This window comes from Mytilus edulis, chromosome 10 (genome assembly GCF_963676685.1).
Source record: "Mytilus edulis chromosome 10, xbMytEdul2.2, whole genome shotgun sequence".
NCBI classification, from domain to species: Eukaryota; Metazoa; Mollusca; class Bivalvia; order Mytilida; family Mytilidae; genus Mytilus; species Mytilus edulis.
This window is the reverse complement of record NC_092353.1, coordinates 19,897,940-19,914,820: the sequence shown is the minus strand read 5'-3', so window position 1 is coordinate 19,914,820 and position 16,881 is coordinate 19,897,940. Positions and strand designations below refer to the sequence as shown.

The following is a 16,881-nucleotide window of genomic DNA, read 5'->3' as shown; positions in this document are numbered from 1 at the left end:
GTCCCAAATTGTTAAAAGAAGCATCTTCTGTTTTGAAGTATCCACTATGTAAGCTATTTAACCTATCGTTAAGTACGTCTACTTTTCCAGATCAATGGAAAAGAGCAAATGATACCCCAGTTTATAAAAATAGTTAACCGAATGACGTTAAAAACTATAGACCTATATCCTTGTTGAGTGTAATTTCAAAGTGTATGGAACGATGTGTATATAAACATGTTTACAATCACCTTATGCGTAATAATATTTTAACGAAAAATCAATCAGGCTTTACACGTGGGGATTCAGCGGTTAATCAATTAATTAACATTTCAAATGATTTTGGTAAGGCTTTAGATAGCGGTAAAGAAATAAGGGTAGTATTCTGTGATATAAGTAAAGCGTTTGATCGAGTCTGGCATAAGGGCCTGCTATTTAAACTTCAACAAGCGGGTATATCAGGTTCTTTACTAAGGTGGTATGAAAATTATCTTACAAACAGAGTCCAGCGGGTGGTTATTAACGGTTCATGTTCCGAATGGTTACCTGTAAATGCAGGCGTCCCACAAGGGTCCATTCTAGGCCCTCTCCTTTTTTTGATATTTATAAATGATATTGTAGAAGACATTCAACCTCAAATAAAGCTATTCGCAGATGACACTTCATTATATATTATGGTTGACAATCCAACAGAAACAGCTACAATTTTAAATGACGATCTAGATAAGATTTATAATTGGTCAAAAAAATGGCTTGCGAATTTTAATGCCCAAAAAACTAAAAGTATGATAATTTCAAAAAAAGTAAATAGACCCTTTCATCCTCCATTAAATATGAATACCCAAGAGCTACAAACAGTTAGCAAACACAAACATCTAGGTGTCTTTTTTTCTAACAACGGATCCTGGAACGACCATATTGAATATATAGTTTCTAAATCTTACAAAAGAATACATATAATGAGAAAAATGAAAAATGTTCTTGATAGATTTTCACTTGTAAAAGTTTACATATCATTTGTTCGCCCAATTCTCGAATATGCCGATGTCGTTTGGGACTCCCAAAATCAGAATTTGATTGCTAAACTTGAAAATATTCAGCTTGACGCAGCGCGTATCGTCACGGGGAGAACTAAACTTACCAGTATAAACAATTTATATATTGAAACTCGATGGGAAAAATTATCTGAAAGACGACGCAATCATAGACTAATTCATTATCACAAAATTTTGCATAATAAAACTCCAGAGTATTTAAGAGACTTATTGCCTGATTCAGTAGGAAGTAGGCATGATTATAATACAAGACAAAGAAATAATATTACCCAAGTCAACACTCGGATCCGTTTATATTCTGAATATTTCATCCCTGCAACAACAAAACTATGGAACACTCTTAACTTAAACATAAGAAAATGTGAATCTCTATCATTATTCAAAAAACAAATTAGTACCCAAAATAGTAAGGTCCCAACATATTATTATATAGGACATCGTTTTGGTCAAATTCTTCATGCTCGCTTAAGAATGGATTCAAGTTCTTTGAATTCTAACCTTTTCGTTCGTAATTTAGTAGACTCTCCAAATTTTCGTTGTGGTGATGTAGAAACAAATACTCACTTTCTGTTATCTTGTCCTATATACATTAATTTAAGACATGAACTATTAGATTCTATTTCAGTTCTTCCTGTCCAAGTAAACACAAAAACTTTGCTTTTTGGATCAACGGTACTCTCAGATGAGCAAAATAGTATTTTATTCAGTTTGGTGCAAAAATATATTATTAAAAGTAAACGTTTTAACCCTTGATGTTAATGCCTCATCACTCAATAGGAACCCAAGCATTTCACACTGTATAAATTACAATTATTCACGTTTATTTATTATTTTTCTCATGAATTTGTTTTTTTCTTCCTTTTTCACCTTTTTCATATTCATATATTTATTACAGAGCATGCCAGTATTTATATTTATGTATTGTTCAATAAGTGTATTATGTCTGTAAAGGGAGACAGATTTGTAAAAGCAAATTGCTTGTTTCTGAATCCTTAATATTATTTCATTGTATAATATGTTTAATGTTGATTTATCTGAATAAATATTGTTTAAACTAATATAATGAGCTCCTATCGAATGATAGTTGAATACAAAAACATCCTTTTAAGAGAAACATTTTTATCTTATCCTTCCAAATTATCTTCGAAATAAGATAAAAATGTTGTTTATGCATTGGGAATTGCTAAAATATCTTTTCTAAAAGCATTTGTAGATGTCTCCTTGGTATTCTTGATTATACTGCTGTACACTGGATGAATGTAACATAGACAACCAAAGATTGACCATCATCATTTTTGTTCTTGTTTTTAGAAAGTGTGGAATTTTAATATTTCTATCTACTTCCTAAGTTTTGTTTCAGTTTCTGTTTATGTGTCTGTCTTTTTTTCTGTTTCCTTTTCTTTTTACCTCAGGTTGTTCGCCTGTCCCGGGTCCTATAGCTGCTATTTTTAAAGGTGAATGTGCATTTATTAAATTTAACGTTTCATAATCTCTTCTTTTGGTATTTGATATCAAGCCACACTGACGAGTAATCAATTTAAGAAAATTCACATATGGTACATATAAATAACTTGCGGAATACCAATAATTGGGATGTTAAACTACTTTCATTTTGGTTGTTAGACTCATTGATCAAGTTGCATTTGATCATAAACAAAACACATTTTAATTTTATGTTTTCTATATTATATTACAAAATACAAATAAATAAGAGCAATGAATTCTGATAGCACCAATACTAAAGGGGAACATTTATGTGCATGAAAAAACTACAACCATGACTGCGTAGTGTTACATGTAGTTATAGCATTGTGATTCATACAGTAAAAACAACAAAATACAAACAAATAGTTGATAAACATGAAATATCACAGACTTACACTTATCACAGACTTACACTTATCACAGACATACACTTATCACAGACTTGCACTTATCACAGACACATCATGGCACAGTAATTGGTACAAATTGTGTATGTTCTTAGATTTGAAAATAAAATAAAACACAATTTTAATTTGTTTGCAGTTCTCAAATTGAAAATAAAGTCCAATTTGTGTCGGTTCTAAAACTTGAAAATAGAATAATGATCTTAAAGTCAAACTAGTACAATATTTGAACAAAACGAAGGTTGTGATATTTTTTTTAGAATTGGACGGTAAAACTTTGCATTGTAAATAACTGAACAGGTGTATTAAATTTTGAAGTTAACGATAAACAGCACTTACAAGAGTTTTCATTTAAAAAAACTGCATTTCACTGGACATACGATGCTACCAAAAGGTTGAAAAACAATAAATAAATAAGTTCAAAATAACATTCCAATCTCCCAGTACATTTGTTATCTGCAATTTTTAAGTGCTTACAAGTTGGATGTTGCTTTAGCCTTCCTGATATACAATAATGTGTACTTATCATTCCAAACCACTAAAATATTGGCATTTTCAACACCAGAACAGGTGCTTGGTCATTTCCATTCTCAATTTTATTGGTGATAATCACTATATTATTCAGAGATCAACTTGTTTTTTTATTAATGAAAACGATATAAAAATATTGCACAGGACTTAAAAACGACAGATTTGTAATATTCTATGCTCTGTCGGCACAGTATTTCTAACAACTCATTTTAGTACTGTCTAAAATACACACTATTCACTTGTAGCATTGTTTGCTACTGGAAAAGTTGATGAGTGCATTACACTTGAAGAGTTCATTCTTGAAAATCGAGCCTTTTCCTGCTTTTCGCGGAAAATGTTTCGCGCATGCTCTGAGAAAATAGGATGTCTTGGACCTTCCGTTGGTGGCAGAGATAAACTGGAATTAAGACTGTCATGAGGGGCATATAATCCTTCACCAGAAATTGATGGTAAAAACACATTAACATATAATTTTTTTTTTCCTTGATCTTTGCTGTCATTCTTGGTTGAATGTTTATGATTTCCATCTACAATATCTAATGGATGTCCATGACTTCCTCTATGAGGGGTTTTCCGTTTCCATAAATGTTTAGAATCAACTTTGTCTTCCGGGTCAGGAGTTGTGGGTGGAGCTAAAGCACCTTCGTCCGTTTTATTGCAATTGTTACATGAGTCCGTTGGAGAACTGCTGGCAAGATCAGATTTACCATCGGACGCTGAATCGGATTTATTTGTAGAACTCCTCTGAAAATGTTTTCCTATCAACCAGGCATCTTTATGACTTTTCACTAAATGCCAGTCTTCTTTCGAATTGTCCACAGATTCATCTTTTCCGATATTGCAACGATTTTTATAAATTCCCTCAATAATCTCTCTTTCTCCTTTTGTGAGTCCTGCTTTATCACGAAGAAACATCCTGCCGGGATTGACAATTGCACGTGTTTTTCCTTTCATTTTTTCATTTTGAAGTTTATTATAAGCAGCAAGGTCTCTATAAAATTGAGAAACGGAAACACATTCTCCGAGATCCTCAGTCCAATCATAGAATCTAGCGACACTCACGTGGGAACGAGGCATATTTATAGCAGCCGACTTCACACGCGCTGACGGTGAGGGCGCGAATGAATGGTGTTCCGAGTACGACGTCACAGGGCGTCTTTTGATGAAGGGCCCAAATCTGGAATAGAAATTCAGAAATATATCATACTTCCATTAAAATGAAATAGATAAGATATATACGTTAGATAGTTTAGTGACAATTTCATTCAGTATCCAACATTGTTGTTTCCAACCATCATTGTATTTATAAGCACATATCCAATGTTTATAATGCTATGTGTTGTGGAAGAGCACCTCTGCTACACTCCAATTGCCATGATGCAACGAAATCATTATATCTTTGCTAATTACAAAAGAGATGTTTTAATTGACTTCACAATCATTACAGTTAGACGACTTGGAATCAGCTTATTTCTAAATTACCGTCAAATCCTAAAGAAAATCATTACATGTTGAAAAAAGATCGATGTTTAACAATCCACCACAGTACCTTTAATCGTTTAAACAATTTTCATATTTACGTATTGAATATGGAATTATATCCATTTGTAACATTCATTTGATGAACAAAAAGGTAATATCATTCAAAATATATGAAAACTAGAGCAGTCCAAAAAAAAAGCAGAATTGTTGAATGCGTTCTATAATTTGAGATGATACCAAACACAACTATCATCAGAGATCGAAGTTTTATAACAAAAGTATATTGGTAATTAACTTACTGTGTGGTTAAGAATATAAGTATCTATATATCTATTATAAGTAAATATTAGACAAGTCAACACTTCATCTTTCGGCGCGTACTTGTTGTTAATATATTCTTGCTTCACGAAGGATAACAAAGAGTTCAGTAAAATTTGTTATTAACTTTAATTAAATTTTAATACTTGGGTTAACAGTTGAATCCTAAAAGAAGGTTTAAAGGAGTAAGTTCTGTAAGCGCCATATTTGGCCCCAATTATAAAGTTCATGGTTACAAGACAATAATTGTTTTAAGTTGCCGTAAAGACATGTGAGAAAGTTTAACAGAGCTGTTTTTGTCAAAGTTCAATTCTTAGACGTTGATTTTTACATCCAAAAAGGTCAAGATAAGGGATTTTGGTGAAATTTGACAAAATCAGCTGGATTTCAACCAAATAAAGGACCAGGAAATATAGAGCGCAGGCGTCGACAAGCTTAATATTCAAATAGGACATGTTCAATGTCTTTACAAACATTATTTTAAAAGATCTTTGTTGTCGACGTATGCGCTCTATGTTTCCTGTCGAATAATCTTTGGAAATTTACCCATTTTCATTGATTTTTTCGTGAAAAATCAATATGAGTACAACTTGTGACGTCATAATGAAACGTAGAAACGTAAAATTTTCAACAAAATGGCTTATATCCTATCTAGTCAATATATTATCTATAATTTATCGTGATATTGGTCAATAAATCCGAATTTGAAATTTACGCTAAAAAAGGAGGCCATTTTAGGACCTTATCGAACATACTCCTTTTAAAATGTAAAACTTAATATAAAATCTATAACCAAATTAAAGTCTGGAGTAAATAACAATGATTTTGTGTATTGAAGAATGTTCTATCTTTAATGTTTTCCAATCACGACACATGTGCATTAAAAATATGAAACATAATCTGTACATAATCAACAAATATTATAGGTTTTTTTTTCATATCTAAAAATGATATTCATACAAAATTTATCTCAGTCACGTGTTAACTAAAGACTTGCATTCATTGAAGTACTTCTAGATCTGAGATACTGCTTTGCATATATATATAGTAGTAGTAGAAAGTGTAAAATGTCAAAATTCCAAAGTGTAATAAAAGTACTATTTTCAAATGTATCCACTGTAGATTGTCTGTTGTTATATTCTTATCTCTTTAAAACACTTTTTAAATACAACTGTACATTTGACATGAGTATTTTTATTATATTAAATCTGTAATACATATTAAGGACAGTATAAAAGTGTTCTGCACATAGCTTATTTCATTCTAATAAAAATCTTGATTTTGCAAGTGTAGGCTTCCAGAATTTATAAAAAAAAAAAAAAAAAAAAAACGCAGCCAAGTTCATTTTACCAATGTGAACTTGAAAGAAAATAAAAAGTAAAACAAAAGTTGTCCACTTGAAGCTTCAACCCCAAACTCTTGCTACTTCTACAGAAATGAATCATATCAGCGTATCCGACGACCATATATTAAGATTATCTTTGTCTTTTTTTCATGTTTACCCTATGAAAATTTCAAGAATAAGTCAAGCAACAATATGCATCGTAAAACCTTTAAATAAAAATGAAAATACTCGACACAAGTAACTATGAAAGTAAGCGTATCCTTTCGGTATTTATTGTGCTGTTGGGCTACTGTCTCATTGACGTAAATTCCACGCCTTTTTTTTTTTATTGAAACGATTTAGCAAGCCTTTATGTATTATGTATAATGTACAGAAGTACAACATGTATCCTTAATTAACGTAATTAATTTAATTTTAATTAAAAGAACACAACTTATAAACTTTTTTTTTTCAAATGAAACTATTGAAACTCTAGTTTTGCGGATTCTTACTAGAATCCAATATCTTTCATAATATTAGACCAAACATTGAGTCAAGGAACTTTGAAATATGAACTTGAATTATCAGAAATGATAGTTATAAAGTGAAATTTGCTGGTGTTTACCATATAGCAACCTTAACATCTCAGTATTAGTCCAACAGTACAACAAATATATTGTAATACTTGCTTCGGATGTTTAATGAGTGTGTTAACAAACAGTAAAAGTACAAAGTCTTATTGATAATAAATAACATATACATGTAGTTTAAAAAAACAAAACACTTTACGTATGATAGTATGCAACTATAAAATAGTATGATCACATTTTTAACAAGCGTAGATACTTTAAACACTGGGTATATATAGTAGAATTATAACTTGTTAATAGATTAAACAAGATGACCTTTCGAAGGGTATATATCATATAAATACAGTGCATTGTTTCAAGTTAACCACCAGAAAAATAGAGAGGGAAAACTGTAAAAGGCCAGTCAAACAGAACAGTAGACACGATTACCAGATAAGTTTTTTTTTTATTAAAAATGTACCTTTCCATTTGTAAACGATTATTTAAAATAGAATACGTTCTAGAAGTTACAATAAAGGAATTAGGACAAAAGGGGAATTAGGTACACAATTGCGTTCTTCACTCTGAACACGATTTTCACCAATAGAACCAAACTGTAAATATGAAAACACACATATATCAAACATACAGCTAGAATAGCTAAATCAACATATTTTTTTAGCAGTGATCAGCATATCAATGGTTCATTTCTAAATCGAATTATTTAAGGGTCCAATATCTGGTCCAAAATTGAGCATAGACAATACGTACTCAGTGTCAGTGATTTTTAGGTACAGCTATTTTCTTGTCCCTATTTATTTGATTGTACTCAGTAATATACGCGGCATGTGATAACTAATGGTACATGTCAAAGAAGATGAGATGTTCAATAACCAAGTGCAGTATATTACAAAATAAGCTGCACATTCTTATTGTACATGTTCATTTTATAGATTATATCATTGTACACAATTTATGTTTGCAAAGCTCTAGTTCAATAATCATAATTTAGTTTTCCTGTTTGGCCCTTAGACTTTTCTAAATGATTAGTCACTTAGAATGTTAGTAAAATGCCCTTAAGACGGACCAGAATAAGCCATGTGTTCTTTTCCTGAGGTATGGAAAGTATTTAAATTCACAAACTTTTGGTCTCGAGTAAGCCTGATTCTAGATACGCATGTCAATCTCACATTTGGAAATCAGTATTCGACGCCATTAGAAACAAAAACGGATTCAAATAGTATCAGTATCAACTTCCTTTGTCAGTTATATTGTATTGCTAAACTTCACAGCTTACCAAAAGAGAGTGATTGTGTCAGTCGTCTACGGCTTTTTGTGTCTTTAAGTGCTGGCTAACTGCAGTTTACAAATGTGAAAATTTGAATTGCACATATCTGTTTTCTTTTTTTCTTTATCCGGAAGTACAGTTCATTGTAAAACACATGGTACATGGTTTGTGATCATTTGGGTGTTGTGAGGATTTAAGAAACAGTTAGTCACGTAATTTTGTTGGATCTCATTGGGGGTAACAAATTGAATGCTCTGACCACAGGCACTTGTCTCAGAATTCCCCCCCCCCTATATACCTTAATATAACATATACATAATATGACATACTTGGGTAGGATTGCTACGGATGATTCTGACAACAAATGTAGGCGTGCTATACAACATTGTAAAGATAAATCAATTTAGATTTACGCTGTAACAAGTTTTAGTGGGGTTTGCAGCCTAGAAAGCGGCATATAACGGAATTTCGTCACCGCCTGACATTCTTCTAAAATGCAAGTTAAGTACCTTGTGGTATATTAAGGTATATGGGATTTTTTTTTAGACAAGTGCCTGTGGCTCTGACGCATGTGTTGGAGGAATATCTGATACTGCATACTAAGAAATAAATCCCAATCCATAGAGGATATCTTGTAAAGCAAGATTAATTATGCACGTCAACTTTTCAGAGTTATCCACCCCTTTTCCGGTTCATAGACTTTTCAGATCTTGCCAAATGATACAAGTGTTTATCATCTTTAGTATGAAATACTTGCCACTGGACGCAATGCAACAATCGAGAAAAAGCAAGCATCAAATCAATGACAACTGAACATGTATATTCTCAATGAATTAACGAGATTAGAGCATCGGTAAGGGTTACATCATTAATTGTTACCTCTAACTAATAGATAGAATAATAATCAGATGCAATAAGCTTGATATGACGAAAAAAAACGATAATATTTTTTTTGTTTATTTTTCATATATCATCAGTATAAATGCAAATAATTTTGAAATTCCAGCAAATCGCCAGAAAAAAAACCCAGCAAATATACAAAGGATAACAACCAAGTGTTAAAAGAGTTAATTACAGCTAATATATTGGTATCTCTTCCTAACTTTATTTTGTAGTTTTTTCGACTTATATTATTGAAATCCGAGTAACAATCCCGCCACAAAAAGTCTTACCCGTGGATATCATGTTTGTGTACTGGTATCATTTATTTACTTACCTTGAATTTATATGAAGATGTTTCAATATAGCTTGAACATTAACTATTTCTTCAGTAAATCACTGTTTAAATCACGACTTCATAATAAAAAATAAATAAGAAACACAAATTCCTAATTAACCATAATTTTGATCACGAAGACAATCCCATACAGGTATAGAGGAATATAAAATTGTGTCTTTTTTTATATTAAATATGGATTTTCCTTCGTATTATCTTTCTCAAATATTCCTCGGTAAACAAAAAATCCCAAAGTCAACATTTTCGGATTAAAATCTGGCATAAAATAGCATGTAAACTACCAAAGCTGGCAGTGTTTGACATATTGATTGACTAAAAGGTTCGACAATAAGATCACCAACTGTATGAATTCACCTTCTGTGTTTAATTTAAAATTATAAAAAATCAGTAGCATTTGGCGACGGTTACATGTTAGATGTCAGGCAATGTCATATTTGATTATAAAAATAATTGCTATCAACTTTAATGAACATGTATTAAATCATTTTTCTCATCTTCATTGTTGACAATACTGAAAGGCGTTTGATCAATATTATATTGTCCCGAATTTTATGTTGAAGTGGAATAATAATAAACTTCAAAAAAGTTCGTTATTGATATGTTTTAGTACTCTGATGCATAAAGTATTCCACTGTCAGACTAAAACAAAGTCTTTTATAGTTTGTACTCTGACGTAAAAATATAGAACAATCCCACATTAATATCAATGTTCTTTAAAAGTGGCAAATAAAAGAATCAATGTTTGCATATATGCATAGTGATTGTTCAAAGTAGACATTAAAAAGATGCAAATATTATTAAAAACGCACACAACCGGATAAGAGACAACAAAGAATCTATCTATTGAGGTTTAAGAACTTATAGTTAATCAATTTTTGCAAAATCTTGCACACAGAAGGGTTTGTCTTCAAATGTGAATAATGTATTTTCACTGCGTTCATAAGAAAATATGTCCCATACTGTTAATCCTTATTACTAGGTTGTGAAACTAGATAACCAAAAATATCAATATAAACCCAAAAAGAAAGTGATTATTCATCCGGTGTCTACAGTGCACGTTGATAAGGTTAAACTTATCAAAGCAAATATTTTACGAGAGCAAATATATTTTAACTGAAAAATACGTTAAAAGTTCAAAAATCATGCAGAGAATATCCAAAATTTACTTTTTTGATCATTGAAATTCGACTGTGGTAATATATTTTTTTTGCCGTCTAACATAAAGAATAGTCCTATTCAGAACAATACAAATAAAATATAGAATGGAAATGTTGGAAATGAAAAAGAGACAATATCCCGACCAAGGAGCAGGGAACAGTCGAAGGCCCCCAATGGGTCTTCAACGCAACGAGACAATCGCGCAACCGGAGGCGGGCCTCAACTGGCCCGTAAGTGAAAATGTGTACTAGTTCAGTGAAAATGGATGTCTAAAACATAAAAATGAACGATGATTAAAAAAAACATACAATTTTAACAAAGGCCAGAGGCTTCTGACCAGGGAAGTACTGATTACATGCAAATGACAAACAAGCAACTGCCAGGGTTTTCGACCCCTTTAAACATGGAAAACATTTTCCGACCCCTTACGACAAAAGTAACATTCTTTCTCCTTAAAACAAGAAATAACATTTTCTTACCATTTAAAACACGAATTAACATTTTATGATCCCTTAAAACATAAAATATCATTTCCTGACCACTTAAAACATGAAATAATATTTTCCACCCTTAAAACATGAAATAACATTTTCCGCCCCTTAAAACATGAAATGATATTTTCGGACTCTTAAAAACAAGCAATATTTTTTCAGTATCTTAAAAACAAGAAATATTATTTTCCGATTCCTAAAAATATGAAAAAACATTTTCCGACAACATAAAATAACATTTTCCGACAACATGAAATAACATTTTCCTACCCATAAAAACATAAAATAATATATGCCTACTCTTCAAACATAAACTAACATTTTTCGACCCCTTAAAACACGAAATAACCTTTAAGTACTTACATGTGGGAAAAAGCACTGACTGTTTCGACCACGGTACTCATATAGACTTAATATTTAGTAGCAACAATTGACGGAAGATAAAATCACAAATGGTCCTCTTAGTTTTGATTCCAATGTTAGATGTATAGTAGTGTTTGCATGGTTTTGAAAATGTTATGAAATGATTAGGTAGAAAATTAATGACCTATAAGTCTGCGTCAGACAATGCTTAATGAGATTGTGTAATTGTTTTATATAAGTGAAGCGATTATTGCTTCACAATGAGTAAATGTTTATGTAAAGTTTTATTCAATAGTTTGAAGATATCGTAAAATCTCGAATACCTTTTAGTTTCAAAGACATGTGCCTAATTAATGATAAGAAAAATTAAGCATTTATGAAACTGATCGTCTTTCATTTGTTTTGTTTTCTCACTTAATTTAAAAATCAACATTTAGTAACTCAATAATGTTTAGGCGGATAGTATTTCAAAAGAAAATAACGAAATATAAACAAAACGTTTCTAAAAAAAACATGAGAAAAAAATATATAGTAGTTTCAGGGTTGCATAAGGGAGTATGGTGTTAAATAAATATTTGAATATATACTAACATAACTATAAGGATATTGGTTAGACTCGTCAGGAATCGAAGCACTGATTACACAAAATAAAATCTTTTGTAATTCTGCAGAATAATGTCAAAGCCCCCAAGTAAGGAAAAATACCGAAACTATACAAATATATTCATTGATAGCAGATGCACATCTTCAACCTGTGAGACTTCAATGTTAAGGGTTAAAAACTATTGGAGGGTTTGGATACAGATACTCAATTTTCCCCGCCAAAACGAAATCGACATCACAAAACTGTAATATAAGCGGTTTTGAACTTGATGTTACCTGGCCAAAAAAAATCAAAGCGCCTCTCTCTCTCGAAAAAAAGAGCCATGTCTTTTTATTATATTGATGTTTTGAGAGACGACTGTCCTGGTATGGAACTTGCGCCCTTGCTCTTACTTAACTGCATGTATTTATGCTATCATTGAAAAATAAAATATAGACGAATGTAACAGGACAGTGTGCCATAAGAATTGAATCTGTCTCAACTCCCCCGAACAAAACAAAAAACAAAAGAAAACCAGAAAAACGACAAAAACTAATGATAGCAATGCACATGTGCAGATCCCCGAAAAACAAAAGAAAGTCATTCTCGCCTCTTCCCATCAAACATTTTTCTCAGATGGTCTTACCGGCAATGTTTCTCTTAAAAAATCTTCTCAAAAAATCACTTATTTGTTTAAATATGTATACATGTCCTCAATATTTTGATATTGATAACGAATATTTGCTTTTTATAAAGAGTGCATGAGTACATACGTTTTTACAAGTAGTTGATGCTGTGATAACTTGAGATTGTCATTTAAAAAAAGCCTAGCTTGTAACATGTGAAAATACCCATGGAAGTTTTAATTACGCTTATAAAATAAGCAAGACATCTAAAATAAATCGCTTACCTTTTACATAAACCAACTAGCCACAGCTTTTAAACTTTTAATGTATTAATTAGTTCGATTAATTTTTATTCCATGAATGACAGATTTCTCCTCTATGTTTTACTATCAACACGAACATTCTCGTGCAGTGATTAAATACACAAAAGCATTCTTATATAGTCCAGATACTTTTCTATCGATCTTCTTAATGTATTTTGCATATAAACCAAGAGATTTAGTCTTAAAAAGATAAATTATACTCAAGGAAATCTTTAGATCGATCATAAACAAATGGTGAATAGTGCGAATTGACATTTCAATCAGACTCGAAATATGTAAATTGGCAGGCGATTTTGACATTCATTGCACACTAACATGGTTTTAATCGATACATATATAAAAGACATTATGCTTTCTTGCATAATATTAATAGATTAACAGCAAAAGTAATTAGCCATATATTAAACCAACGGGGGATAACTCTAATTATTTAACTGTGAAAAACTTAACGAAATTATGACAGGAGTCGTAATAACTATTTAACAAAATGTATATTACGACAAAGAGATACACAGAAATTTTTAGTATGTTAAAAGTTGAGCGTCATGATATGATTGCCATTGAGACAACTACCCACTTGAATGTGTAAGAATTCGTTCAAAATGTTCTAAACTGACGAAGCATAATGTATCCGTTTTTCCGAAATTTATTTGATTTTAACAAACGATTTGATTTTAATAGAAGGTTAGATTAAAAAAAAAGAACATGCCCGTTATTTATGACGAAGAGGTGCATTTTATTTAGAAACACACATATCTGTTAAACTGCACTGCTCTTAACTTACAACTCAGTGGTTCAATCGTGGTCAATCCATATAGTATCTTCAAATGATTCCCAAACTGGCCTTTCTGTTGGAAAGGGGGGGGGGGGGGACAAAACTATATTTTTTTCGGCGTGTTTCGTTTTCTCCATCTTGTAAATACAGACAAAACCCACACTCGCCGCCTACAATTTAATCTCAGTGATGTTATCAATCATTGGTCTAAATATTTGATGGCTTAATTTTTACGCAATCATCTAAATAGTTACGAAGTAAAGACCTTACCTTTGTCAATAAAAATGATAAGACATACAGTATCAATTAACTCACAAAAATATTCTCCTACTTTACAAAGATCCACAGTCTTTAGCTTTAATAATGTCGACAGAGATGTACGTGCATCTTTTAACATCTCTATGCTCCAACAGTCTGTTAAAATTATTAAATATTGATATCAGAGGAACTCGTTGTCAAGTAAAAAATGTATTTACAACAAAGATGTCTAAACAGCATTGATGATTGTTATCAGTCAGGCGATGCATTTCGTGCAAAACGTCAAACTGAAATATTGCTATAATTCATAAGTTATTTAAATGTAATATGGATTTTTTTAAGAACTTCTTAACTTGGTTGTCTATTGGGAAACATGGCATACAATATTTATGGGTGTTTTCTCATATGAAACAAAGTACAGGATAAAAAAATAATACTTCTTTAGAAAACCTTATACTGGCTTTTCAAGTGTATCTCCCTTTATTAATAATGAATGTTTTAAGTCATTCTAATAACAGTGGATGCCAGTCCCATTTGATTCATAGGTTACCAGTACAAAAGAATATCATTTTTAACACTGAGTAATATTTTCTGAGCTTATTTACGAATTAACCGGAATAATTGGAATGCCATATTTTATGATATTTAAAATGAGACAAGTGTAGTTTTTGTCAAGAACACAATTTATGATAGATGTTACAATTCCCTTATTACAAAACTGTCAGGAAACATTTCTTTCTATAAGTTGAGATCATTACATTTGATATTTCCTTTTTTTCCTTTTTTTTTTGCACGTAAATCTTACAAACAACGGTATATTGCTGGGTCTTCCAAGTGCTCCACGAAACCTCTTTCTAAATTATTAAAATCTATTTTATCAGCAATCAAAGACGGGCTTCAATGTTATCGTGAAACTGCCTATTCTAGAGGTGGCCTGAATCAGATGTGGATACTTGAAAATTCCAAACATCTTATAGAGTACCTATACAATTTAACTCTCTTTCATCTTGCAATAGTATTAAAACATTTCACTTTTATATACTTTACACAAGTATTTCACATTCCAAACTAAAAGACAAATTTTAAGAGTTGGTATTGTTTTGTTTCATAAAAAAGAATGGCCAACGTAGATACAAGTATCTTGTCTTAGGGAAGGATAAATCCTACTTTGAAAAGGATCACTCTGATTCAAACAAATAATTCTCTGAAACTGACATTATCAAGATGCTTGATTTCTTGATTTACAAAATATTCGATTCATTCGGAGGACGTGTTTTTCAACAGACTGTCGGCATTCCAATGAGATACAACTCTTCTTGCATATTTGTTTCTTTATTATTATGAGGCAGAATTCATACAGGAACTTCTTAGGAAGAAAGATAAGAAGTAAGCAAAATCCTTTAACTCTACTTGTCGCTATATAGATGATGTTCTTTCACTAAATAATTAAAAAATTGTTGACTATGTTGAACGCATCTATCCCATCGAACTAGAGATAAACGATACAACAGATACAGTTAAGTCGGCCTCATAACTGTACTTACATCTAGAAATTGACAACGAAGGTCGGTTGAAAACAAAACTTTACGACAAAAGAGATGATTTCAGCTTTCCAATTGTGAACATTCCATTTCTAAGTAGTAACATTCCAACAGCACCTGCATACGGGGTATATATCTCCCAATTGATTCGATATTCCCGTGCTTGCATTTCCTATCATGATTTTCTTGATAAAGGGTTGCTGCTCACAAGGAAGCTATTAAACAAAGTGTACCAAATGGTAAAGTTGAAATCATTCCTTCGTAAATTTTACGGACGCCATCACGAGTTGGTTGACCGTTATGGAATAACCGTTTCACAAATGATATCGGATATGTTCCTTACTTCGTAACTAAAATCGCTTTTCTTTCATGAATGTGACCTACCGGATTTGTTATCACATAAGCAACACGACGGTTGCCACATGTGGAGCAGGATCTGCTTACCCTTCCAGTGCACCTGAGATCACCTAGTTTTTGGCGGGTTCGTGTTGCTTATTCTTTAGTTTTCTATGTTGTGTCATGTGTACTATTGTTTGTCTGTTTGTCTTTTTCATTTTTAGCCATGGCGTTGTCCGTTTATTTTCGATTTATGAGTTTGACTGTCCCTTTGGTATCTTTCGTCCCTCTTTTACAAAAACTAAAGCAGAAACAGCAGATACCAGGATTTTGTTTTCTAGAGTGAATAAATACATTTATTTACATGTAAGTTAAACTGACATCTATATAAAAAATAAACTTTGGATTCTCATTAATAATTGCCACTGCCGGTAGATTTGAGGTCTCAAAGGTGTGATTTGCCCAATGGTTATTAATCACTAATTCAGAAAGTGTCACATATAATATATTGAACTTTGTTTAAACGGCCTTCTTATTAAATAATTAACAGCTTGGCATCGACCTTACCTAATGAATAAAACACTTTAGAAGAAGCACCATATTGACGTTCTTATTCAAACACACTTATTTATAAATAATATTAAAAACATATTTTTTAGTGGCCTGGTACGGCACACTGACAGTGTTCCTTGCCCGATATCTTATTAAATATTTTCATAACAACAATAGTGTACTACATGTATAACACAATTAAA

General features: G+C 31.6%; 1 protein-coding gene across 5 annotated transcripts in view; it reads right to left on the bottom strand.

The window, feature by feature from the left end:
• Positions 1-2,697: 2,697 nt before the first annotated feature.
• LOC139490579 (uncharacterized) overlaps positions 2,698-16,881 on the bottom strand; it is a 51,451-nt gene continuing 37,267 nt past the window's right edge. For 4 of the 5 annotated variants that reach the window (XM_071277434.1, XM_071277435.1, XM_071277437.1 and 1 more), the window contains one exon: positions 2,698-4,631. In XM_071277434.1, coding sequence (XP_071133535.1) covers positions 3,686-4,631 — 946 coding nt within the window. In that variant the 3' untranslated portion in view covers positions 2,698-3,685. Of the gene's footprint in view, positions 4,632-11,684; positions 11,907-16,881 lie in introns of those variants that run through there. The other variant, XM_071277433.1, reaches the window with a different exon arrangement.